At 37.8% G+C, this 27,033-nt stretch overlaps 1 protein-coding gene across 18 annotated transcripts in view; it reads left to right on the top strand.

Annotated features, from left to right (window-relative positions):
• The window catches only part of BNC2 (basonuclin zinc finger protein 2), a 422,437-nt gene that overhangs the window by 131,711 nt on the left and 263,693 nt on the right, over window positions 1–27,033 (top strand). The window contains exons 1-2 of one of the 18 annotated variants that reach the window (XM_057548296.1): window positions 15,425–15,532; window positions 16,090–16,133. The exons of 15 other annotated variants lie outside the window; for them this stretch is intronic. Coding sequence is in view for 1 of the 3 variants with exons in the window: in XM_057548294.1 (XP_057404277.1) it covers window positions 20,841–20,843 (3 nt within the window). In the remaining 2 variants the exon portion in view is untranslated. Of the gene's footprint in view, window positions 1–15,424; window positions 15,533–16,089; window positions 16,134–20,568; window positions 20,844–27,033 lie in introns of those variants that run through there. 2 more of the 18 variants (XM_057548302.1, XM_057548294.1) reach the window with 2 other exon arrangements.

The raw sequence follows: 27,033 nt of genomic DNA on the forward strand, positions 1-27,033 counted from the left end.
AAATACTGCAGCTGCGTTCTTTTTAAAAAAACCTATTTTGTTTGTAGGACTTCATGAGACCTAAATACTTTATTCACTTAATTCAATTTTTAAAGTATTGGTAACGAAGGAAAGAAAGCAGTTTGCCAGGCTGGAGACTACCGCAAGTTTAGAAATACATCTGCGAAAGATAGTGCAGAGAGCCAGGGCTTTGCAGCATTTAGCTAGCGAACAGCTGTATCACACAGTTCTAGATAGGATAAATGCATTTGAATAAGGTGTATTTTGACATATCCTGTAGAGGGACCCTGATTACTGCTGATACAGTAAGCTGGGATTTAAATGCAATCAACACAAACCCAATATGCAACTCTTTATGTGCAATTTCCCATTCTTGCAAGTTAAAGAGTTCATTTCCTCCCAGAGATACTCCTTGGAGTTGCCGAGTGCTTTTAGAGGTGTATTTCTGAGGCACGTCCCTGCCTGGGTGGCTCTTTCCGTGGTTGGAACACAGAGTGTGTTTTCACTGACCTTAGGACCAAATAGCTTGTTCTGGCACTTTAAAAATTAGATGTCATCTTCAGGGTTTTCTTGAGTTAGTGGAGGTCGTGTGTGTGTGTGTGTGTGTGTGTGTGTGTGTGTGTGTGTGTGTGTGTGTGTGTGTTTTGAACGGGAAGATTGGTTTAGGTCTCCCTCTAGCTAGAAAAGAGTTAATAAAACCAGATAGAGATAATGATCAATTGATAAATGGCTATTGAACCATATAGATGGTGTTAGATTGCTTCTTTGGCACTAGCCCATTTCCAAGTAGATTTGTATCTAAGGAGACTTTAAGTCGTGGAAAACATTTTAGCTAAAAAACAAATAAAAGTAAATTATATAAATGATGGATCAAAGTTAGGAAAATAAATTGAAATCGCTCAGAGACAGAAACTTGTACAGCTAAGCCATTATGATGTCTTTGATCCAGCTGTTTCACTCTGTGGGTGTATAAAAATCTCTTGTGTGTGTACCTATGTGCATGTATGTGTGAAAGTGAACATCAGTGATTATATGAAAAGAGTAGAAATATAGGGGAGTAATTTACGCATTATGGGTGCTGTATGAAATTATATAATATTAATTATAGTATTTACTAAACAGAGTAGTACAATAAAGGGAGAAAAATCACAATTTAAAAAAGTGTAGTGATTTCACTATAGTTTATATATTTTCTTTATTTTTTGGTTTTGAAGTAATTGGCGACTCCCCTCCCCCCTCTTTTTTCTCCTGTCCTGGTTATTAAATGCTTAACCTCCTCTGCATTTTTGGAAAGCATGTGAAAGAGAGTATGAGTTTACATGTTTTTTTTTTCTCCTTTAGGATGACATTTTAGTTTGTATAAATATTGTGTAAACTTAAATTGAAACTGTGTAAATCTAAAAATATATGTGCTGTACATGTTTAATATGTTTATTTTCCTGACCTATATAGTTCATCAGCAATGCTGATTCAGAGTGTGTGTGTGTGTGTGTGTGTGTGTGTGTGTGTGTGTGTATGTGTGTATGTGCCAGAGCAAGGAAGATATCTCGCGAAGCCAACAGTTTCAAGGAATACTAGTCTCAGTATACACCTTAAGCCAGCTTTTGTCTTACTGCAGGTAAAAGTTTGTCCAGTTTAATCAAGTCTGCAGAATTTTGTATTTCTAAGGCATAGAGATGTTTTTTCTATATTATGATTATTTTAATTTCTAAGAAAAAATTGACTTAGCTCATGAAATGAATACAATTTATTGGGCATATTTTTTATTTCAAAGTTTTCTGTAATAAGAAAAACTGTAGGATTTACCTGATCGTTTCTTTAAATATTAGAAAAGACTGACTAGCAGGTTTTAAAACTGAGTTACAGAGAATTCACCATCCGTAGTATCTAACTACAGCAAAACTTAAGAGTGGGAAATAGCACATGAATACTGAAATGTAATATTCTAGGGTTGTATCTTCTATGGGTAATTTAGGAAGTAGGGTCATGAAAATCTTTGTCTTTTGTTTTGTATGAGCAAAGTTAGATCTGCTAATATGTAAATCTTCAGTCTGTGTAATTCTAACAAAAAAGATACAATCTGAAGCCAATTTAGATTTGGTGGAACTAAGTCTGTTCCCCTAAACTTTGAGATATGGCAGTTTGACTGCATTTTCCTGCCTCTCTACATTTTTCTCCTGTATTTTGAGTATGATGTTTTCGAAAGGGATAATATTTTTCCATACAGACAGATATTTGGTAACCTTAAAGGGCATGACTCTTGACTTTTGTAAAGGGAGTTCTTCTTTGGGTCACTTTGATCAGTGACAGGTCGAGAATAACCAGAAACCCTTTGCTCATCTTCTCTGTTCATCTCCTAGAGTCCAGAATGTTATTTTGCCCATTTTAACCTCACAAAGTACTGTTAAAAGCACAAAATCAGGCCTGCTTTTGGAAGTTGTTGTTGTTGTTTTTAATCAGGCTTTAAATGGCGATTTTTCGATTTCTGTAAATCTTTTGTGCATGTGAAAGAATAGCAAATAAAATTTTTGTAGCTACCTCAAGGGATGCAACAGTCTAGTATATTTTGAAATCTTTTCAGAAATGAAACCATAGCAGGTAAAGGGCTAGAGCCCACACTTTTACACATTACTAGAGGCATTTACCTTTTATTATTAGTGAGGTATATTTAACCTGTTTCAAATAAAATGTGGATCCCTTAATAAGGTCTCTTTTCAGTCTCGAGTGAAATACTAAGTTAGAATTATAAATGACTCTGTGCATCATTATGTAGTAATTTAGGATTCACCCAATGATGTAACAAAATTAACAACATAATTTCATTGTGAAACTGTGTCTTGTTAAAGAACAACTGTCTGACATTATCCTACAGTTGCTTTATTTAACTTCATGCAAATATTATTAGTAGTGACATTTTTCTATTGTGCATTAGATTGTCTCATTAGCATGATGTGTTAGTTATCACCAGAGAAATCATTTCCTAGATAGGTGAGGGGCAAACCAAGAAAGCTAAAAATTAAATCAGTGATTTACATTAATACCAGAGCGTCTGCTCACCGGAGATAGGACAGAGTCAAGCAAACTTTCTCACTAATATGAAATCTAGCCCATTTCAGAGAAATGATAAATAAAATATATTGTCAGAAACATATAATAACTGCTGGAATCCATTTAAAAGCAGGTTTGAAATGAATTTTTCTCCCAGTAGTCTTTTAGTTCTTTCTATTCATATAGGCAAACACAGTTTCCGTTGGTTGAATCTATATTTTCAAGTGGAAATGGTGGTTTTGTCTGACTTCCTACCTGCCCCCTCTCCCCGGCCAAATAATTTGAATGTTTATTCATTAACAGTTTAAAAGGCACATAGACAGTGTTTCTTACAAGTCAGATGCCTAATTGTATATCGTGGTTTGATTCTTCTTTCTAGTTTGTACAATACATTTTTATTCTAAACTCTATCCCACTCGTGCAGCCGTCCCGTCCCTTTTAACAGAGGATGTATATTCTTATTTAACCAGAGACCTGAGTAAAGCAGTTGATAGTTAATGGTCTTTGAAAATGACTTTCACTGCCAGGCATCATGCATCCCTAGGTTTCTGCACTTTTCCTCCTCCCTTTTTACTCCCCTTCTTACAGTCGGTGTGTTTTAGTAATCATGTCTTACTAAAAAAGGATTAAATTGACCAAACTTACGGTCATGATGCTAAAATAAATATTTATATTATATTAGGAGGCATGTAATTTCAGCTTGTTGAATCGGTAGGCTGCTACCTCCAATTTAGTTCCCCTCTCTAATTTGAGTGATAATGTGTTTTATTTTGAAGTCTTAACTGTAGACATATGTTCACATATAATTCTTATCATCCATTCTTATAATGTAACACTAAAATAGGAATATGTGGATAATTGTTAAAATACAAATTATAGCATAGAGACAGGTACGTGTGCTGGCCTATACTTTGTAAGTCTACGTATAACACGAAGACTTCACTTAACAGGTACTGTCTAATTTGTAATGCAAGGGAGGGGAAAGTAGTTGGCCTTATTTGTGGTGTTTACATACGTGTAAAAGCAGATCAGGCACAAACATATTCTCAGATGTGTATGTGGTATATATTGGTATATATTAAAAATCTGTGCACAAATTTCAAGTTTATTTTCACCACGATACATTAAGTGACTTGGAACATAGTAGGTGATCATTTTGAAATTACTCTTCTCACATTTCTGTCATCTGCACCCTGGGACTGTGTGTGTGTGTAATTTGTAAAGCCTTTTGCTAAGGTGAGTCAAGTAACCACAGTCGAAAAATCAATCCCTAAAGGTGCAGCTATCTTATCTCTATAATTGTAGGTATTTTTTATAATTGCATTTATGGGTGTATCTGAACACTCACTGATAAATTCTGTTGTTCATGCGTGGCTTTATGGAAATCTGATTAATGGAGTGACAGGACAGATTTGGGCTCCCACAGCAGCACATCCTCCCTCTCTGTGTCAGGGTTAAGAGCCGTGGCAAATCCTCCCTAACTAATTAGATGCTGAGTAAGGCATCTCGGAGAAGTTGGGGCAAAAGTGAATGGGTCACAGCCAAAGCAGGATTGCAAGGACTCCAGTGATAGTGAAAGCATTCAAGTTTGCCAGGTCGTTGTGACACGGGGAGCTGATTCCAAAGGAACGGGCTGTTACAGATAGTGAGCTGGCGTCATCCACTTCAGCGAAAAACAAGAATTCTAGTGCTTCTCTCTCCCCACCTTATATATGCCTGACACACACTTAAAAGTTAGATTGGGCACCTGCCTTCATCAGTCTGCAAAGCTTTCCACAGGACTTTCCCTATAAACATGAATAGCTAATGACTCTGTACAGCCTAAGAGGTATTTTCTGAACTTGGGATGCTTGATTAGAGTACACACACACACACACACACACACACACACACACACACATGTATGTATGTATCAAAAGGAATGAGACAAGAAACTGGAATTTGCTTTTAACTTGTGTCCACAATTTGAATCATTGTGTTGGAAATGAACTAGGAGTTAACTCCTTTTTCCCCACGGAATATTGTCAGGGAACTTCGTGGTAGCAGGGAGAAGAGAGTGAATCGTGGGGTGACTTTTTCAGTGAGAGAAATTTTTTCTGGGACTCCCTGCTTGTTACTCTCCAAAGAACATGGAATATAATGGTTCCAAGATTTCCTTTCATGTGAGGTTTGGAGCCTGGGTTGTTCTGTGCGTGGAATGAATTCTTCACCATGTGAAAATCCTCTTGTCCCTCTCGTGGTATGTTTTTGCCGCTACACAACTACCCTTTTCCAGGCCTTGGTCAGAGAGAAGATTGTTTGGGGATCATAGGAAATGATTGATCTCATCCCTGTCTGCCAAAGCTGATGCCATTTTTATTTCCCAAAAAGCAGCTGGCTTCCACATTTTGCTTGGTGATCCTCGTCTCCTTAAGGACCAGGGAGAGAAGGAGGAAGGGAGTCAAAAACCCTTTCAAGGAACTTCAACATCTATTTTTAAGCTTTAGAGAAATAAGGGAAAAGAGGCATAATTCAGGCATAGCAGCCTTTCTATCCTGACATACAAGCAAGACATTGTGTAGAAGAAGGAGTTTTTTCCTGTAAGATACAATTGTAAACAGGCGAAAAAAATAAGATGAAAAACTTTCTGAACAACTCAAGCTCCAGGAAGTTTTAATATGTACAGATGACGTCCGGAAAATGATGCCTGGGGCGGTGACATCCGAGGTACCCCCATCTCCTCACTGAGCATGACCTGTGCTGCCTTCTCCCTCCCCAGTTTTAAAAGAAATTTAGAGACTAGGAAAAATAAAAGTATTGATTCTTCTTTAATTTGTACATTCCCTGTAGGAAGCCTAGCAAATTTCATAGTGTACATTCAAACCCTAAGGTGAAAAATTTATGACTAGAGTTCTTTTGCGTGAGGGCGGTGTGCGGTGTTGTTCTGTTCAAATGCTCTGGGTAGCATTTCATGCCACAGAGACAGAGATCAGGAGAAGAGAGGAAGAGCTGTATCATTTCTTCATCCACAGAGCCTTTCTTAATGGAAATGCTTGTGGAGAAACAATGCATTATTCAAACTGACTAACGTAGAAATCAAATTCTCAGCTTATTAATCATCATTCCAATTAAAAAAAAGAATTGATCCTTTAACAACAAAATAATATCCTTTTGCTTTTCTTTAATTAAGCTCATCAGTTTTTCATTTCTGTTAAGAAAATGAAAATAATCTTGAACAGTAGGAAGTTACTCATTGTAGCACGGATTCTCTTGAGCATATCTGACATCTTATTTACTCAGTATTTTTAGACTGCAATGTTATTTTGCTGCTGTCTTCAGGGTTTGTGTGTTGTTGAGAAGGGGATGCTTTAAGTCTGTTGGGTTGGCGGCCATTTACTTAATGACCTAAATACCTAAATACATGGTTAGGCTGTTCTTTCTTCCTATTTCCGTTCCCATAGACCTAATTTCTTACTTTATTTTCCTTTCCCCTCTTTTTTCTTTTTCTGGATTTCTCCTTACTTTCACTGGGTCTATTTGCCCTAATATAAAGGAATTAAAAGGCAGTACCTCGCTCTGGCAGAGGGATGGGAAAGAGGTGCCACCTCAGATGTGGTCCTCATTGTGGAGGTGCTGACAGGAGGACTGTCCTGAGTTCTGCTCTGTAAGGGTTCTCTAAGTCTGGGCGTGATAAAAACGTGTTACCAAGGGCCCAGGCTTATCATTCAAAGGCGCTGAAAGGCAGTTCAGTTGGATCCTTCACCATGTAAGAAGGTACTTAGCTGAATAGCGATTTTGCTTTTCTCTTTTTCTTTTTTTTTAAAGTAATTCTTGGCTTTATCATTTTGTGCAGTTAGACTTACATCTGCGCAAGAGAGCATTTTGTTAGAAGGAAAACGTGTAAAGTTTTCCATCAATAGGTTGAAGGTATGACTCTTTGAGACAAACTGAAGTTAATAAGAGTTAACTGGAACATTTAAAAAAAAGGAATCGAAGTTGTGGCAGGGCTGATATTAATGGGTGACATTATAAATTGAAATTGAAAACATGCAGTATACATAACACAATGAGGAGGATTCACTACTGTTTTGTATTTAATAAATTTTAACTCATTGTCCTACACAGCTGAGAGACTGTTAAAATGGACAAGATTAGAAAATATTCTACATGGGAAAGACACAGCTTCCAGTCCTGGACCTGCTGTGCTTTTGTGTGACTGTCATGAATTTTTCAACTTTATTAAGGTGTCTTTTAGTGGCTATTTGTTTTCTAGACAGTTCTTCAGGACTCATACTTGATGATCAGAGTACCTGAACTGGGAGTTTAAAAAGAAAAATTTCAGGATAATGAATATTTTACATGCCGAAAATAATTACTTTCAGCTGGCTTAACATAATAACACAGCTAATATTAAAATGGGAACGTCCATCACTAGGGTTTTAAAAATGTTTTTTTTTTTCTTCCATTAAAATTTAAGCAAGAAAGATTTCATTGACTTAAATCATTAGGATGGCTATTTGGGGCACCTAATCAGGCATAGGTAAAGAAAGCTGCCCACTCCTGTGCCCTCTGCCAATGCTGGAGGGCAGTGGACATGACTGGGAGGCCACTTGCAAGAAACGGAACAGTAATTATACGCTGAGCATATTCATGAAGTCGCCTCCTTGTTGACCTCATGTCAGAACATAACTCAAGAGTCAGGTAGGTTATTTGTGGCTCTAATATTGCTTTTCTTTTATTCTTTTTTTTTTTTTTTTTTTTTTAGGTATAAATATTAGAGTACCAGAAAGAACCAAAACCAAAGCCCTGCTCTAGACTTTGTGGAAAGACTTACTGTCTTGCTATGGAAAAAATCTGAAACCCCACAATGTCACGTGGTAGTGCATTTGTATGTGGTACACAGACAGGCAGGAAGTGTACACCTGTCCTTTGGTTGGTTGTAGGAATTAAGTGATTCATTTCTAGGTTTGTTGAGGTTTTGGCAGTGGCTGCCTCAAATGCAATGAGTGTATGGATAGCTCACCCTAAAAAGGAATTCCCCATGTTAGGAATGTCATTTTAATGATTCCTTACTTTGTAGCCTTTTTGCTCCCTGAGGGTAGCTTTTTGGGGAAGCTCAGTGTCATTCATTGCGAAATAGCTTGATTGATTCTTACTTTGTGAATTGCCATTTTCAACCAGTGAAAAACTGCAGTTATCCTCAAATGAGTTAGAACTAAACTGAGATGGAGATACCAAGATTAGACTCTGACTTGAACTGCAGACATCTCATCATTTCCCTTCCCAACCACTTTTTTGTTTTCTTGGACAACTTTGGAAAGTAACCAGGGACTGAATAAATCTTAAAATATCTTACCAATCCTATTGTCTGTTAAACGGAGTTCCTTGTGAAAAAGAATTTTTCCATTTTGACTCTTTTTTTGACGTTTATTTTAAATGAAGTAGGGAAGGGATCGAGAGAGAAGTCCAACATCTGGGAGAGCTTGTTTCAGTAGCCAGCATGGGAGCCCGAACCCTGGCTTCATATAGGTGAGATGTGTTATGGGAATAAAGGCCTTGTGCATTTAATGAACCCCGCCTGCCTGTCAGCTTGGTTTTTCTTGCACCATTGTTGTTCACATAAGAAAAAAAGAGTGTTCACAGCCTGTGGTGAGATTAGAGTAATGAAAATGAAGTGTTAAGCTGTCGATAGCAAGCACATCTCATATACTGCTTCCTGGGCCACATTCATGCTTGTATAATATATTCCAGGTTTTCTCATGACCAGAGAAGCTTGGGTGCTCATTATATTAAAAACACCCTTTTGGTTAAAAGTGAGAAGTGCTAATTTTTACTTGTGCAAATAACTATTTTTAATAACTTCTTTGTAAACCAACTGCTGCCTGCCTTCTGAGTATGCTGATGACCCACTGTTCTTTGTGTGCCGGTATGCCTGTACTTTTGGTCTCTCTCTCTTTCTATATCTCTCTCTCTCTTTCTATCTCTCTCTCTCTCTTTTTTAAAACAAATGTAGAATGTTGAAATGAGCCTCAGTGTAAGCCTAGTTTTAGATACCCTTTCCTAGAAATCAGTGATTCATAGAAAGAAGTGAATGTAATACCTTCATCCCTATAGAATATAGATTAAATAATATTAAACATTCATTATCTCATGCTTTATTTTTTATCTTAACACAATAAAGTGCAAACAAAAATAAACAAATCAGGAGTCTTCTAGAACTGTTTTATGTATTTGCAGTCAGCTGCCATGTGAACCTGAGGAGAAAACTTTAAAACTTTGGTCATCATGGATGGGAATTAGCTGTGTTTTTCCATAAAATTCCCCGTTCTAAAATGTTATAGTAGATAAATCAACATGAATGTGGTGAATTATATCAATACTTTTCCTAGAACTCTTGTTTTAATTTTTGTTTTTTACCATTTTACTCATTAGTCATTTGAGAAATTTAAAATTTTTTTATAAAGTGATACTCTTAAAGAAGAAAGAGAATATGTTTAGTCTTAGATTATACCAAGATGTTTTAAAGAAAATAATGTGAACCGTTACATGCATGCTATCCCACGGGGTCATCTCTTTAAGAAGCACCTTAAGAGATGGTTTCAAAAGAAGTGTAAAAGGGGTGGGGAGAGGTAAATTAATAATTGAGTTCCAGGTGTCTGCTTCTAATTGCTCAAATTTCAAACATAATGGATATTAAGGAAGAATGCTTCCCAAAAGGAGTATATCACATTGTTGTTCAGCTATTGGGCCTAAGACTATTTATGGAGCTCATACTTACGGCATTTTCTCTTTTCCTAGTCAACTGGGTGTTAAGGAATGCAGTATGATCATTATGATTTTGTGAACTGTTTACTTAAAGTTGTTCAAGTTGTTAAGAATCAAGAGATTTTGGGGATTAAAGTTTGATTGTGAAGTAAATTTGGCATGTGTTCAAGGGTTACTTTCTTAAGGTTAAACTGGAAGAAAAATGCCTGTCTGTTAGGAAGGAAACACCTAATTGAAAAATAATCTTTCAAGAATGCGGGCCAACGATGAAACATAATTTGCAAACACTCTCCTAAAGTTGATTTACATTTTTTTTCTTTTTAATAAGTTGGAATATGGCTGGTCATAGCATATTTAGTGCATTCTGAGCCATACAGTACAGCAGAGATAGCCTGTTGATATCCTTTAGTGAAGGGAAAAGATACTTTCCTCTGCTAAATAGGGTATTTCTAATTTGTTTGTAAACTCTGTTAATAGACAGAAGAACTATATTGTTGTGGTTCATTGGAAATAGTGAAATAGAGAAGACTTTCTCCTTGCACTTGCTTCCAGTTAAGAAAAAAAGCAAATAGAAGTGCATGGTGACTTTGTCATAGACATCTGCTTTTAGGTAATAATCATTTTTAAAGAAATATGCCATGACTTTTGGGGTCATTTGAACCTGCAATAATGTCTATTTAATATAAGTATAAATGTCAGATTGTGGCATACATGTGGAGCCAGTAAAGATGAGTATTTGTTATGATAATATTCATGCATCCTAAATGTTGACTTTTAAAATTTACCTTGAAGATGTATTCTATTTTCATATTAGGGTCAGTTTTCACTTAAGTACATGATCGTTCAAGAAAGGAAGTGCAGAAGTGTTAACATGTGAAGGAACAAAATGGATGTAGATCTCAGTAATAGTTTGACCTGAGCACGTTTTCTGGGCTGCAGAGAAGAATGTGGTTGATTGAAAACTAGTGTAAATGTTTTGTTGAACCACTGTGTAAGACAAGATCATCAGTTTTGGATTTGCTTTACAAATTTTTTTAATTATGAAAAGGAGTTTGCTTTGCACTTGATGTTTGATTGAACAACTGTATTTTGAAGTAAAATCTACCCACTGTTTTACATTGTGTAAGCCCATGAAATAAGAAAGAGAAGACACCCTTCTCTTTTTCTTCCACAAACTCTGTAAACCCTCTTTGGAGTAGTATGGCATTTTAAAGATCAGGAGTTGCCCAAAGGGGCCATGAGGAAGTAAGGTAAACAAAGCAAGAGGAGTGAATCTGATGGGGACTGTGGTGGACCAGAAGGCCCTTGTGTCAACCACAGTGAGGTAGCAGCTCCCCAGCTCTAACCGGTTGTTGCCAGGTGGGAATGCAGGCCCAATGTTGTGAGGTCTTCCTCTTCTCTCTCTCTTTTTTTTTAATGGGAAGTCAGAAATCCAGATTTTTATGTCAGAATCTCCTGATTTTTAAATCTTGGCAACCTTTTCAAATGTTTTTAAAAGTGTGTGGTCCAAACAAAACTCATCTGTAGGCTATATTCAGCCTACTGGCTGCCAGAAAGAAACCTCTGTTTTAGGTAATATTTTAAAGGATGAAGATAATAGTTTCATTGCATGTGAGCATTCATCTTGGGAATTCCCCACTGGGATGAGACCGAATTCTTCATTTTTTTTTCACAATTTAAAAAAAAGTTTAGTAAATATATTTCTGGTGCTGAGAGTTTTGATGTATAGCTTTTCTTCTTATGACCCACATATAAAGAAAAATCAAACATGAGCAAAACAAAAAATGGACAAACACTTTTAATAAAGGTAGAAAAGTAAGAATTTTAGAATTCTAGGGAAGGAAGGGGAGATTTCTAAATTTGGAAAAGAATCCCATAATTTGTGTCAGTCACTGATGTATATATGAAAAGCTGAATTCAACTATAAAGGGCTTTTCATCTCACCTTTAAGCAGTGGATTCTTGGCCCTGAATCTTTGTGGGAACGCAATAATTTACCAGGCAATTGATTATGATGTCACGGGGAAGAGATGGGACCACAAGGCAAAACTTCCCCGTACTAATTTGTACAAGGCCAATATTGTATACGAGCTTCAAGAAAACATCATTTATGTTGTATAAGATGAGGCTTCTAAATTTTTCGAAGGGGCTCTTTAAGAGAAATAATCTAGTCATAATTGAAATTCTCTAGGGAAATCAGATATCAACATTTTCAACAAAACAGGTAATTAATTGGTTTGAATTTCAAATTGAACGTCATCCTGTTATTGATTTTCGTGGGAACAGGAAACAAGAACATCTTGTTAAAATGATCTGCAAACAGGGCCTCTGTGTGCCTAGGTTCTGTCTAGGGTCTTGTTGAACAGCATTGCTGGACAGTGTCAGACACCAATCAGAAGGGAGTCATCACTGATGTCAACATTAACAAGCTGTTGGTTTGCTTCCAAAACAGCAGAGAAGAGCTGAACTGGAGGAAAGACCAGAGAGTAACAACAGTTTGTTTTATATAGCAAGTCAGGTATTTCAACTCAAGTGACTGGTGCAGCTTGTTACAAAGCATCTGTACGTGTGTCAGAATGACGTTGGTGCGCCATGTGCAAGAAGTTCAGCATCAACACAGCTGGGACTTACCACCTTCAGAAGCCTTTCAACTGGGAATTAGATAAAATATCTTTACTACAGGGGAGGGAAGCACTGCGGTTAAGAGGGTGGTGAAGAATGGAGGATAAAAGAGTATACCCTTTTAGATGCTCTTCATTTTTATAAAATAACATTTGTGCTTTGTATTTGAGAAATAGTTTTATTGTTCCATGTGCCAGGCTATTTTAAAGCAGTCATTTCTCTCTCCGCTGTGTTTATACTTCTCGCGAATGGTGTAATGTGAGGGTAACATGTACTCGGTGGGTGGCAAACATGATGCCTTTCTAAACTGGAATAAGTATTTTAATTTGAGCTGTGCTAAACAAGTTGGAAACTTAATGCAGCTTCTTCTTAGGGTTCAAAGTAAAACTCTTAATAAAAAAGGGAGAGGGGGAGCCTTCCATTTTAAATACCCTGGAGCCGTTAATGCAGTTATTTCCAGGTCGACTTCTTTTTGTGTAGGCATGACAGTAGCACCAAGCATCTGCATTAAGCCTTAACATTCCACAGAGCCATTTTAAGTTTATTATGAGCTTCAAAGCCTGCTCACCCCTAAGAGAATATCAAGTTTAAGCATGTCACGTTGCCATAGTCACAGTTAACTTTCTTAAATCAAGAAGTGCCTTTCTTGAGTCAAAAAGGTTGACTTTCCTACAGGTGATCCAATCTTCGGGTCCAGTGCAGTCATCTCTCTGATTGTTGCCCCCTTGAATTGTCAGTCCACCCTGTTAGCAGTGGCTGGAAAGTACCCCAGATAAGGCAGGACTCCGCACAATTTGTTTAAAGCTCTGAGATGATGTCAACATTCTTTTTCAGCTTTATTCTTAGAGCTCAAAGTCATTGATCCCGTTTTACCAATTCCCAGTTGGAATTTCATTACAGTTTTTAGAAATGTAGGGGAGGATGGGAAAAGATGCTGATGCTGTCCTAATACTTGGGAGTTTCTACACCACAGAAGGCTAGCGCTTTGGGAAAGAATATGGGGGCTGCCCAGCCTGATCTCATGGTGCTCAGCTTTTCTTCTGAGGGAAAGGAATTCCCCATTTCCTGAATGTGAAATGCCTACCCTTTCGGAGGCTCCTGGTCTTAGTTCCTACCTCAGTTAATAAACCACCCCTGTCTGTACCGTGTATCTCAGAGATGGAACTTGACGGACTAGTCAGCATTGCAAAGGTCACCCTAAAGCTGTTGGCAGAATACACTGCCCTTTGTTGCTCAGTGATTATAATGCTACTGTAGCAGTTAACTGGATGTATTCGACTGAGCTGCTTTTCCAGAATACCAAATTATTTACTTCTTTTAGATGCCTAATAGAATGCCCAATCACAAGCTGTCTCAAGTATATTTGAAAGATTTCTTAACTTGAAATATCGGTGCTTTGGCCACCAGAGGGATAATATATGCAGAGTGGGTGTCCATTGCATTGTTTTGCTTCAGTGAAAATACTTCTAAATTATTCTCATCTTTTAGAGTTTTCATATTATCCAAAACGATAATGTTCCAACAAAGTAGAAGATCAAAGGTGGTCCAAAAAGTTTCCTTACGTTACAGCTTGTCTTCTGTCAGCATAGCAGTATTTAAAATCATGTTATGAATTGACTCTTTTTTAAGAAAAACCGTATAAAACTTCATTTCCTTTCATGTTATTTCCCACGAATGTAAAATGTGGAAAGAGCTTTTTTTTGGTTTTAGATTATAACTTTAAACAGAGTGCAAAAGTGGGTTTCACCATATTTTTTTAATATAAATTTATTTTATTTATTTATTTTTGGCTGCATTGGGTCTTCGTTGCTGTGTGTGGGCTTTCTCTAGTTGCAGCGCGCGTGGGCTACTCTTCCTTGTGGTGCGTGGGCTTCTCACTGCAGTGGCTTCTCTTGTTGCGGAGCACGGGCTCTAGGCACACGGGCTTCAGTAGTTGTGGCACATGGGCTCAGTAGTTGTGGCTCGTGGGCTCTAGAGCACAGGCTCAGTAGTTGTGGTACACGGGCTTAGTTGTTCTGCGGCATGTGGGATCTTACTGGATCAGGGCTCGAACCCATGTCCCCTGCCTTGGCAGGTGGATTCTTAACCACTGTGCCACCAGGGAAGTCCTCAGTTGTTTCTTATTGAGCTAGATAAGCACATATTAAGCAGACTATGTTCCCTCTCTCTCCAAAATAGCAGAATGAAATCAGTGTTCAAATAGCTTTTGTTGCAAACATTCAACAATCAAAGGGAACTAAACAAAATGATTTAAAATACAGTGACTAGCATTAAGTTCAGATTCTGAACACTATTTGAAAGCAAAGTATAGTGACATAGTTTTGTATTGTAGGTTCTTGAGACCTAAACATTTGTTGAAAAGATCTTTTTCTTTAATCCAGGGGTATGTTTATCTTAGAATAATAATCATTTCCTGCTGTTCATTTTTTTTCTAGTTGACCCATTCTCCAGACCTTTAAAAAAAAACTTTTTTAAGTCAATGTAAATTCCATTTTAATTAGACCAGTGCAATCTAGTACTGCAACTAGCCAGGAATGGAAGAAACATGCTGGAAGTTAATACAACCGAAATCAACCATAGCCAGATAATTCCCCTGATCTTTGTTCCCCACCTCCACAATTAAATGACCCTGTTGTTCTGGAGTTTCAACAAGACATTTAAGGTTCATTTAAAAAAAATGATCATCCTTTATAGGATTGTTTGCTCTTGCATTTCTCTTTCTTTCTTTCCCTTGCCACACAGCTGTCACTGGTATAGGAGAAAGATTGGGGGGAGGGGAAGAGGAGGAAGCCCTGTTCAAATCGTGTCACGTAGCACTAATTCATCTGCTCTCATTAGAGGGAGCGAGGGACAGCAGTGATGGCCAAGAGCTGCACTCCACACATGACACGCGAACAGTTTGGGGAATAGAAAATTGCTTTCTCAGGAAGCCCAGCCAATTAAGGACTTGACCATATTGAATGTCAAGTGTTAATTTAGGTTTTTCTTCATTTTCCCAGTAGTAATGCGGGTCCTGTGATGAGCAAATACATGTCAAGTAAAAGTTGATTGCATGAAGGACCTGGGTATTATATGTCACTGACAAGTCACAAATGTACTGAAGTCTTTTAACCCCTTAGGTGAGTGTGGTGGGCGAGGGGGAGGGGAGAATGGGATTAATGTTACCATAATGATAAGAATAGATAGTTTACGTGGGGATGGCATGGGTGGGACAGACAGTAATGGTAATTCATGCAAAAACCGGGGATAGGACAAATCCTACTCTCAGGGCATAGAGGCCCTTGAAATGCATACCGTATGATTCTCTGCCATTGCATAGAATTCAGAATATATAGTCTGTCTCCTAAGATTATATGAAAAGGGAAAGTAATGTACTCTACGCTCTTTACCTAGGAAATTCCTTATTAATTTTCTCCTTTGGAAGAAATAAAACATTCATTAAGTAATCACACTATTTTGGACATTTTAATCCTTTGGCTCAGTGCAGCTGTAAAATTTCTGGCTATTTATAATTTCAGCTTCTAATCAAATATTCATTTTAAAAAGTAGCTGTGTAATAGAAAAGATGCAGAACGTGAGATGGAAAGAATGTTTATTTTCTGTCACGAGTTCTCTGGAAGGTGGTGTTTAGCCAATAGAAACAAGTAGGTCTGTCATTGTCTTTCATTTCTTTTAGTGCCCAGTTGTAGAAGGGAAGAGATTCAAGCTTCAGTGAGTGAGGTAACTTTGCGTTTTTGAAACTAAATGTTGCACGTTGCCCATCATGTATAGCATCTCATTTCCATTCATCAGCATTCATTTATATATGAATGTCCCGAAAATAAGAGAATGTTTCTGTTGCAATTGTACGAGTAGCAAATAAAAATATCCCCACAGTTTAAAACACTGCTGTGTGTAGTTTAAACAATCTTAAAGTGAAACTCAGAGCAGTTAAAATCTGGTCATTTTTTTTTTCTTTATATGTAATAATCACTTTCCCCCTTCATATCTTTGAAGCTGTCACCTTAATTAAAACACCTTGAAACTCTCTTCTATTTATTCTACAGTTTTAACACACTTGCCTTTGTGTCTTGACAATGCTTGCACTCTGAAAACGAGTCTGATAACGCTTTAATTTTGGCAGCAAAAAATACTAAGAGTCTTTCTATCCTTCTGGTTAGGAGCTGTGTTATAATTATATTAAAAGTTGGCTAAAGTTACATTAAGGAACAATTAGGAAATGATTACGAGAATCTGATGTTTAATAAAATAGGATTTTCTTAAGAAAGAAACATTAGGCTCCTGAATGCTGGGATGTAATGTATCAGTTCTTCAACATCTCCCCTCCCCTTCTCAAAACTAACCAAATAAAATAAACTTAGCCCTCCCTTCCCTTCCTATGTTGATAAGCTCTGTCTATGGGGCTCCGGTGGCATTGCGAGAGTACTGTCTAATTAGAGCCCAATTGTCAGCAGCTTCTCTTCCGCTGGGTGTGCCGAGAGACTTAAGTAAGTTTCCCTAAAGTAAATTCTGATGATGGCAGCTCGGGGTTGCTGATTCAAGTTATTCCTTCTCTTCTGTGTCACTTTTGACGGATGGTACCTAATGCAATCAACCACAGGCCGAGAAAGCCTTTCCTTGGGTTGTGTTAGTAACTGGACCAGGAGATCCCCTCCTCCCTCGATCTTGCCTTCAAATGCTCACTCCTTCCTGCCACCCCCACTGACACTTCAGCCCAAATCGGAAAGTGAAAAGAACCGCAGGGCTGCCCAGGACAGGCTCTTCTGAAACTTCATTTCCCAGTGGTGCAGCCAGAGCTGCCTCCCTTTGCGTGCCTTTTTGATAAATTTAAGAAGTCAAATCGCTGACACAGATAGATAATCCAAGTGTAGAGGGTGAAGAGTTATAAATTAACACATTATTCCCTCTTAATGTGAAATACTTGAGAATGCATTTTCTCAGTCCCCTGACATCTACCCAGTGAGGGCTCGCATTGTACTTTTCAAGTGGCATTGATTTGTTAAAGCGCTGAATTAGCATCTCCAGCCAGCTGCTTGATCCACTGTTGTGTCGTGGGGCTCTGGTACCTCCTCTCTCCCCAGCCATCCGTTTTTTCCCTGCAGTTTCTTCCCCTTCTCTCTCCCTTTCCATTTTGCTCCTCCCCACCTCATTCTCTGTCTCTCTCGTCCTTTTCTTTCCTGTTGCTTGTGTTTCTTTCAGTCTGGTTTCATCCTACTGCCTCTCTTTCCTTTTTCTTCCTTCCCTCTTCTATCCACACACTTCCTTTCCTGTCTCATCTTGTTGCCTCTGAGGGTTGCCCTCACTCAGGGTTCGAGTCTAACTGCCTCTGTGTGTGTGTGTGTGTGGTGGGGACGGGTCGGTGGCGGGACGACTAGGGGTGGTTGATTTAGCGAATCCCGTAGCTCCAAGTAGACTCTTGTTGAGAAGAATAGATTAACACGTGCTTGTTTGTGCTCATCTTAATAGGAGTTGGTGAGAAACATCTCACCTATTTTGCTTTCTAGAAGCTAAACGGTAACTTACAAAACTTTAAAATTTGTATTTCTAAGTGCCGTTTAACACAGTAATGTTTTCTTTTGGTTAAAGGAAAATGAAAATCACTCACGGTTATCACAGATTTGATCATACACCACGTACCCTCTAAAATGTTTATATTTCTGCAAAACTTTTGGATTTGTACAACTTTATGCAATTCAGTGAACTTATTGATATAACTTTCTTTTCTAGCAGGTTTTGGATGATTCTGTTTCTCCTTATTTGTATTGGTACAATTTCCTATAAAAATATGACTTTCTCATGATGCATCACTGTACCATAGCAGTATTAAGATTATAAAATCGGTTGACAATTTTTTATTTAGAAATAAGGGATGGGTTATTGCTTATTTTTAGCAATGTGTCTCAAAGTTCCAGAGGTCTTCAGAGGAACCATATCACAGTTGAGAGGTTTAACATGCTGCATGTGCATAATCACAGACCTTCACTCTTCTTTCTCTGGATATTGGGCCAAGATGCTTTGAGATCACTGTGTTGATTAATTTGATATGAGCAAAAAAGTGTATCTGTCTGAACTTAAATAGAAATTATCCTCTGTGATTTTAATCTCATTGCTTTAAGTGGTGCTGTCTGCAGTTTTACTACATTTCCCTCTAGTAACATAAAAACTGGAATTTGAATATACATTGGTAATAAGTCAGATTACTTGAAAAAATCAGGTGTCTCTATTGTTGTTTCATATAGATTAAAATGACAGTTTGATTTCAGCATTAACATTTTGAAATGGAAATATTTCACATAGGATTTGATAATCTTTGCTTCACTGTTGGCTTGATTTCCCACCCCCAGTTCCCGAAGTCAGGTATAATTCCTTTTTTTTTTTTTTTAAATTAATTGCTGTCCTCCTAGCTAGAATTAACATGGTTTGGGATTAGAATGACTCTTCAAGGCATGATAATTTCTGTTTAAAGGAAAGGAAAAAGAAGTCTTTTAACTGGGGCTTAAGACTAATTCCAGCTACTAAGGAGACAAAATTTATGCTAAAGGAGACAATTTGGCTTTATTTTCTGTGTGCATGTTAACCTGATAGCGATCATCATTTTGGGTGTTCTCTTAGATGAAGTAAGATGTTCTTCAATTGTTGCAGGAAGGGGATGTGGCCTCTTTCTAGGAGATTAAAGCTGGAACACCTTCTGCCTTTTGCAGGGATAATCAGCTCACCTGGCTGTAGTTCAGGGTCAGGGCCAGAAGGAGGGACTTGCCACTTCTTGGAATGGCCTGTGACTAGAGTAGAGAGGATGAATTAGAAGACAAAATAGTAGGGCAAAGTTGAAAGTGAAAGTGCCCCATATGAAAATAGTTAATGATGAGAAAAGGAAAAAAAAAAAATCAGAAAAGTAGAAAAATCTGGAAGGCATACGTTAGTATGGAGAGAGAAGTTGAGGATAAAGGAAGAAGGATGTTGGAGGGGCAAAATTATGGTGTCTTGTAACTTCCAAAACTAATAAAAATCAATACTTTTGTGATCGGCTCTAAAGGGCCAAATTGGCATCACAGCAGAGTTAAAAATTACTTTAAACAGTTAAAAACCTTTAATGTGATTTTCAGTTTTTCATTTGTTGTACACATGTTTTTCCTTGTCCCTTAGTTTGTCGCTTCTGTTCCTTGGAAGGCAGATATCTCTGCACAAGTAATAAATCAATACATCTAGGGTTTTAAAAAAAAAAAACAACAAAAAACTAATTTATTCCTTGATTGTTGTGTGATAGTACTTTAACATGAAATGGTTAAGTGTGGATGTTTTAGAGTTCAACACCTTTGAGTTTTCCTCTAAAATTCTCCAGAGAAGTCAGAATAATTTCTGTTTTTGTATTTTGTAAGTCTAAATTAAATGTCACTTAAATGCGGAAGAATTGGCAGCTTTGATAAGTAGTCCCCAAAGCAAACCAGTTTGTCAGTAATCATAACCTAATTATGAATGCAAATGCAAAGTTTGTTTTTTAAAAAGTCTAAGACAAACAAAGGAAAAGGAGAAACAGACCCCTCTCCAGCACAAGGCAAAAGCCTCCCCACCTTCAACACGAGCCGTTCAATAGTAGCACTAATAAGAAGAGAGAACCTCTGGCGTCGGCCCAAGTCCTGTGGACAGGGAGCCGCCAACGGCCAGCGCAGTGTGTGGCTCTGCAGAAGTGCCAGAGTGACACACGCATCACAAGCCGGTCACAATGCAGGGGGTCAGGGGTCACGTTCAAGAGTAGGGTGTTGCTGGGCCCTGCCAAGGAAGCAGAGGTGGCCCCTCTGCGCTCAGTGTGTGGGTCTGTGTACTCCTTTCCCGTCAAAGCTGGCCCGGGAGGGCCAAAAAAGCGGTTCCTTGGCAGGGTTTAATGGCAGGATGATGTAGTCTGTTGTGACTAGTGCATTCCTTTCAGGTTAAACTAGGGAAATGGCATTGTGTTAAAATTCCAAGTCGCATGAATGTTTTATTGCCACAGTGCATTTCGCCCTCTAGGGGAGTGTGTGTGGCGGCCCGTGAGGGCGGGGGCGAGGGGGGGCACTTAGAGACTCAGGAACTATCAGAAGAACACTTCCCTTGGAAAATTTTACCCACCAGCGTGAAGCTGATTTGCTGTGATGGTCACTTAGAAGGGTTTCGCTTTTTCCTAAACTGTGGCTGTTTAAAGTCTGGCCATCCGGACAATTACCAGCTGAAGAAAATACGGCAGGACACATGCAGAGAGGTTGGGAGATAGAGAGGAGGAATGCGCCAGAAAGGAGCTGAGCTGCCTTCTTGTGTAAACTGCCCGAGAGCAGCGAGGGGCCCCTCCCCGCCCGGTCCCTGTCCCCCCCTCCCTGGGCTGTGCTTTGCTGTCGGCCCGAAGGCCAGGAGTGATCTGTGACCCTTGCACCACTGACGGGGAGGCCACTGCAGCTCATGGTACCGTATGTTACCAGTACTACTCCCTCATTCCTTCTCACTGGCTGCTTTGGGGTGTGTGGGTTTTTTTTTTTTTTTTTTTTTTTTTAAACCTTTTCTCTCATAACGGTTTATATTAGTCAGAGGGATACAATTTTGGAATGCAGAAAGTCCGAGAGTTTGAAACAAAACAGGATTAAGTATGGCACTGTTCTTCCCCCCTCCTTGGTGTTTAGAAGGGCGAAGCAGAACCATTCTAGTTCAGTTGGAGCCAAAGGTTTCCAGTGTGATTTAAAATCAGGAATTCTGGAAATAGGACAGTTTGAAAGATGCAGGTCATCTGGGCTGTGGATCTTGTAAAGGGACTTTGTTGTGAAGCCGTGTGAGCACCTTTAGGGTTTGAGGACGTTCTCAGGTTTTGTAGTTGTCTCAGATATAGCCATTTTGCAGATTGCCCTGACCCCTGTCCCTCTGCAGCGGAAACTCTAGCCTGGTCCTCCACTGTTCCCCTTGTTTGAGGTGTGGTTACTGAGGGTGTGTACGATTTGACTTGGGTTGTAATTGTGCATGTTACGTGTAGCAGTCAGGATGGCTTCATGATTTGATCTCACTCAAGTTAATTTATAACAGATTAAAATGTGGATGTATGGAACGGCCTTCTGATTTTGCATTGGGACTTTATAGAATATTCATGCGTCTGACTTTTTCCCTGTGAATAAGAGATGTATGGATTATCTTGGGCTTACCTAAGTAAACATATCATCATAATTTGAATTTAGTTTTGAATTACCTGTTTCTCTTCACTTTCAAACCTTAATACTTTCTTTGATTTCATGCTCTTGTGATGAGTCATTTTTCTCTTCCTTAATAATGCATATATAATATACATAGAGTTTCGTATGTGTGTGTGCCTGTGTGTACATGCACACTTTGATAACTGCCAAATGAATGCAAGGAAAAACTTTTTAGAGTTGTTAAGCCAGGATAGTTTTACATTGATAAATTTTTTTTTAAATGTTATGTAACAGAAATTTAAGTCAAGAATATACCACAAAAAAGTAAACTATGAGTGGGGCTATGTGCCCTGTTTATAGAGTTTTTGGTACATGATTTATGTATTTCTGTAAAACGATGGTTTTGTCAAGATAGACCTCGAGTTTAATCTGATTAGTGCTGTCCATAGATGGTTTATTGTCTATAAACAGATAGATTCACATTGTTTATGGGAGGTCTTAAACCAACAAGCAGTCAACTCTATAGCAAAATCAAGATTTATGTGTGGACTTGGCACTTCAAATTTTTGATGAATTCATTAGAATTTCCGTTACATTCTAGAGAATACTCACTTTAAGAATTCTTTTTACTCTGTTGAATGTAATAAAGTGGTGATGGAAGTTTTCTTTTGATGATTCTTGTTTATAGTTCCAAATTTTAAAGTGCACTTTTCAGAGGACTATTAAACTTACTTTGCGCTGGATTTTTTTTCCCTTACAGCCAATTTCAAAGTTAATTCTTTTTCCTAAATAGTAGAAAAACTCGTCAGCAGTGCCCAATTGAGAAAAAAAAGTCTATCATGTATGCTTAGATTATCTAAAAAAAAAATTGTTATCCTGATCATGGAAGCAGTTTTTGATTATAAAAAGGATGTTGTGGTTGTATTCAAAACCTTTCCAATTTATTAAAATTTTCCCTTTATAATCCAAGAGGGAAAGAGTGGAAATACTCCAGTATCATGTCTCCTTAATATGAAAATTAAAGTTGACTTAGGATTTTTTCCCTAAAAAATCAAGCTTTCTTTAAAATATAAATAATTGTTCTTTCAGCATTTTTCTCTTCCCATTGTACCAGCCAGTTTTGTTTGGCATTGCAGAACTCTGGTGGGAGTTGAGGGGTTTGGGGGAGTTGAGTTGAGATTCTGTTGTTGTCACTTATTAGTCTTGTGACCTTGGGTGAGTCACTTTATCCCTAACCTTTATTTTCTTCAGTGTTAAAATGGAGACAAGAACACTTGAGAATTTGTCAGGAAGATGAAATGAGAAAACACCTGTGAAGCTCAGGTACATAGTAGGTGTTCAGTAAACTGTAGATCCTATTCTTTGAGCTTGCCCTGTGGCAGGCTTCCCTTGGAAAGCTTCAATTTTTGTAAAAAAGGGGGTAAATTTTAAAAAAAGTTTTAATTTCTCCAGTTATCTGTAGGAAAGGAGGTATTAGGCATTGGCAGGCAACTTTCTTCTTCTTCTTTTTTTTTTTTTGAGAATCACTTGTATCATCCATTAGTCTTGTGTTTTTGCCACTCTGCAAAATTCTCACTGGGATGGCCTTCCTGGATGTCAGAGCGATGCTATTATTTCTGAGATATCAGTTATGGCTAACGATAGACTAGAAGCCAAGTTGGCAAATTCTGTTGAGTTCTGTTTACCTTTGTATCATCAGTTCTAATCACTTGCTTGAATCAAGGTTTCCTGCTTTATGATACTCATTATCATTAGCACTTGGTAATAGAGCTAGAAGTTCCATTAATAGAGCACCCTGGCCTCTATCCCTGGCTTTGTGAATATTCACTGTGTTCATGGAATCAGGGTCACACTAAAGCGAATAGTGTTTACACCTTTTAGTAGAATTAAAATAGTAGCAAGCAACCTACACGTGTAGTGGGGTAATATTTTATCTTCATTTACAGTCTTGCACAATGCCTTAAGTGTAGTTAACGGCTTGGGAAATATTTGTTGAGCAAAATGTGCTGCTTTTATTGTTTTTAAATCTGGATTATGTTTTTATCAAAAGTAATTGTGTTCTCATGAGTAGTACATTAATATTGTCATAGATGGTCTTTGATTAGCATTGTTATTTTGCCTAACATCTCGTTTCTCTTAGCCAACACTAGTTTGAGCATACTCCATCTTAGATCTAAAATAAATATTTGGCTTAGCATTTACTTTCACCTGTTGCTAAGAGTAAAAGAATGAGGATTAAAAACTAATCATTTCATAGCTACCTCTTAGCTCACACAGTGTGCTAGGGGTGGTACCCACTTTGTCTTTCTCAGCTCTTGCAGAAGCATTCAGGGCAGGTACAATTATTTTCATTTTACAGATGAGGAAATAAAGGTCTCAAACCTGTATCCAGCAAGTTTGACCCCCAAAGTCTTTGCTTTTTCCTCTCCCACATTCTTCATCCGTCTATAACTTAAGCCGGCTATTAAAAAAAAAAAAAGAATAAGAGTTAGTTGTTGAACCTGCCGTTTTTTGTTTTTCCTTTCAAATTAAATTTTACAGGGAAGCCAACATGCAGAACTGATAAAAATTAGAGCTGCTCTAGATGAAAAGGGTCTAGCCTCAGAGTCCTATCTTTTAGGCTTCTACTAGGGATCTGTGGAATAACTGCTTAGAAAACCATAGTCTAATGCCTCTACACCCCCAAGAAGGAGGCATAGCATAACTCCTTAGTCTGGGAGTTAAAGGGTTTGTTTATCATCTTGAGCTTGGAGGTGCAATTATGGGGAATTCACAGGAAAGCCTAATCTCTACCTAATTTGAGAAGAGGCTATACCTAAGAGAAAAATAGTGGGGGTAAATACCAATGTAAAAAAAAATTTAATTATATCATTGTACAGCACATGTTAATTTTCAGGGCACAGATTTTGTTTAATCCAGAGCAGTGAAGTAATTTTACTGTGGGAAGAGTCATAAAAAACCAAGTCACAGCTTTATGTTTAACAGAAGTCTGTGTCCAGAAATGTATACAGACTCTACTTCAGTTTGACAATATTAAAAAGTTGTGCTCTATATAATGCTATAGCATATCTGTAAAAGACGTACACATATCATATGCATACATGAATAAATGTAAGGACGGAGAATATGGGTAGACTTAACTCTGAGAAAATGTTTAAAAAGCATACTGTTTTAAATAAATTGCTTATAAAACAAATTAATTGACATGGTAATTTTGTAATATTTTTATAAACCAGGAATTTCAAGTTTTTTCATCTGCTACATTTATTTTGGGATGTTGTATAGTACTTCATTAGAAATACAATTTCTATTTATCAGCATGGGTGGAAGAGTATAGGCTTTCAAGCCAGATGTATTTGCACTTGAATTTACCCCTTCTTTATGTGACTTTGGAAACCCACTTACTTCATTTATAAAATGAGGGTTAGAAATGGTAGCTGTTAAGTCCTGCACAGAGAGGGTGAGCTGTGTTGGCTGCTGTTAGCAATTTCTTCCTCTGCTGTTCCTGTTGTCATTAATTTGCAAGCTTTATGCAGTGTTCAGTTAGCATCTCTCTATCAGTGGTGGTACTGGGTTCTTAATAATTGTATCATGTACACACTTAGCCTTTTCAGTTACCAGTTTCAAAAATACTTGTGCCAATCTTGCAGAAGCTTACTTTTTTTGAAGAAAATGAGAGTGGAGAAAAATCTCCCTTTTCTTCCTCTTCACTGAGCATCAGTCATTGAGTAGCATAATTCTAAAATCTTATGTGGCTTTTGGGTACTTTATGAACCTTTTAATGGTAATCCAGAAGCAAGACACCGATTGAATTAATACATTTCCATCGAGGGACTGGTCTGTTAACCTCTTCCTCCTAACCCATGTATGCTTTTGTAAGGGGACTTTTACAGTCTGGTAAGGAGGTTGCCACATTCTGTGGGGATGCCGCTTTGTAGATGTGTAGGCTATTGGTGAATCTAAGAGCCTTTCTGTGTTTAAAACAAAGAAAAAGGAAAATTAGTAATGGTAACAACCAAACCAAAAACCCTGTGCTTTTTATAAAACGCAAATCCTAAACTTAACACGCTGATTTTAACTTTTAAAAGTTTTAAACTGATTTTTTTTTTTTACAGCTCTTATAAAGGGTACATCTTTACGGTGAAGATCTCATTACGAAAGCTACAAAGAGTAAACACTATCTGAAAGGGTGCCACCAAGGAACCATTTAATTAACATCTTTTTAGTCATCTTTTTTCATTTACACATACATACGGATATATGGATAGATGCTAGTTATATAAAAGGATTATGGATATGTGACTTTTTTTTTTTTTAACTCAACCATGTCATAGATATCTTCCCATGTCTGTAATTAAAGATAGCCATCATAATTTTTAATGGATCCTCAGTATATCATTGTACCATAATTTACTTAACAGGTTCTTGGTTTGTGGACGTTGAGGTTGCTGCCAGTTCTTTTCTTTTACAAAGAGTATTGCTTCCATATGAACATTCTTGTTTGCACTTGTGTTCTTATTTACTAAAGGTGAATTCTTGAAAGTGATGTTCATGGGGAAAGAAGTATAATTTTGTGTAGCTTAAAACAGTGGTTGGCAAACCTTTTCTATAAAGGGCCAGATAGTAAATAGTTTAGGCAGCTGTGTGGTTTCTGTAACAACTATTCAATTCAGTCCTTGTAGCCGCAAGCAGCAGTAGACTATATACATAAAGGAATAGGCACAGCTGTATTTCAATAAAACTTTATCTACAAAAGTGGGCAGCAGGCTAGCATTTGGCTCAGAGGGTGTTGTTGCCTATTCCTGGCTTGAAACAAAGCAGAAACTGATGAGGGCTGGAAATCTACCCCCAGTTGTCTGTAAGCTGCTCTCCTAGTATCTTAGAAATGTCTTCTTATCTCAGGGAAGTATAATGGGTTGATTACCTTCTTTCCAAGTATATGGCAATCGATACCTTTTTAAAAAGCTTATTATAGGAGGTTTTCACACCTTCCCCTACTCTGAAGCCTAGTAAATTTTAAACTAAGAGGCTATATATGCCAGTGTATATTTGTTGACAACTTGTGGGGCAGAGAAATACCCCTAAAACTTAGGTTTTAGAGGAGATGTTGAGCATTTTCTTACCTGTAGAAGATTGCTTTGGTGGGGTAAGGTTCTCGAGGTATCCTGAAGTAAGCCAGAAGGAAAGTTAGCAACAGAAGTATCATTTCAGCAGAAATGTGCCACAGATCAACAGGGTGACATTGAATTAGTTACTGGGCCTTTACAGGCTAAATTACGCTCAGAAGACTGCTCTGTGCATAAATAGCAACCTCCTTGCATCTTGAATTTTTATAAAGTAGGAGTTATTGGCCCCTAATTGCCCTAAGGGTATTTCTTGAGGATCAGGTGGAATAATGATATAGTTAAAAATCACTCTATCTGTAACATTGGGTCACTGGTGCCACTGTGACTTTTAAGAGATTTATTTATTATTTA

This window comes from Balaenoptera acutorostrata, chromosome 6, assembly GCF_949987535.1.
Source record: "Balaenoptera acutorostrata chromosome 6, mBalAcu1.1, whole genome shotgun sequence".
NCBI lineage: Eukaryota > Metazoa > Chordata > Mammalia > Artiodactyla > Balaenopteridae > Balaenoptera > Balaenoptera acutorostrata.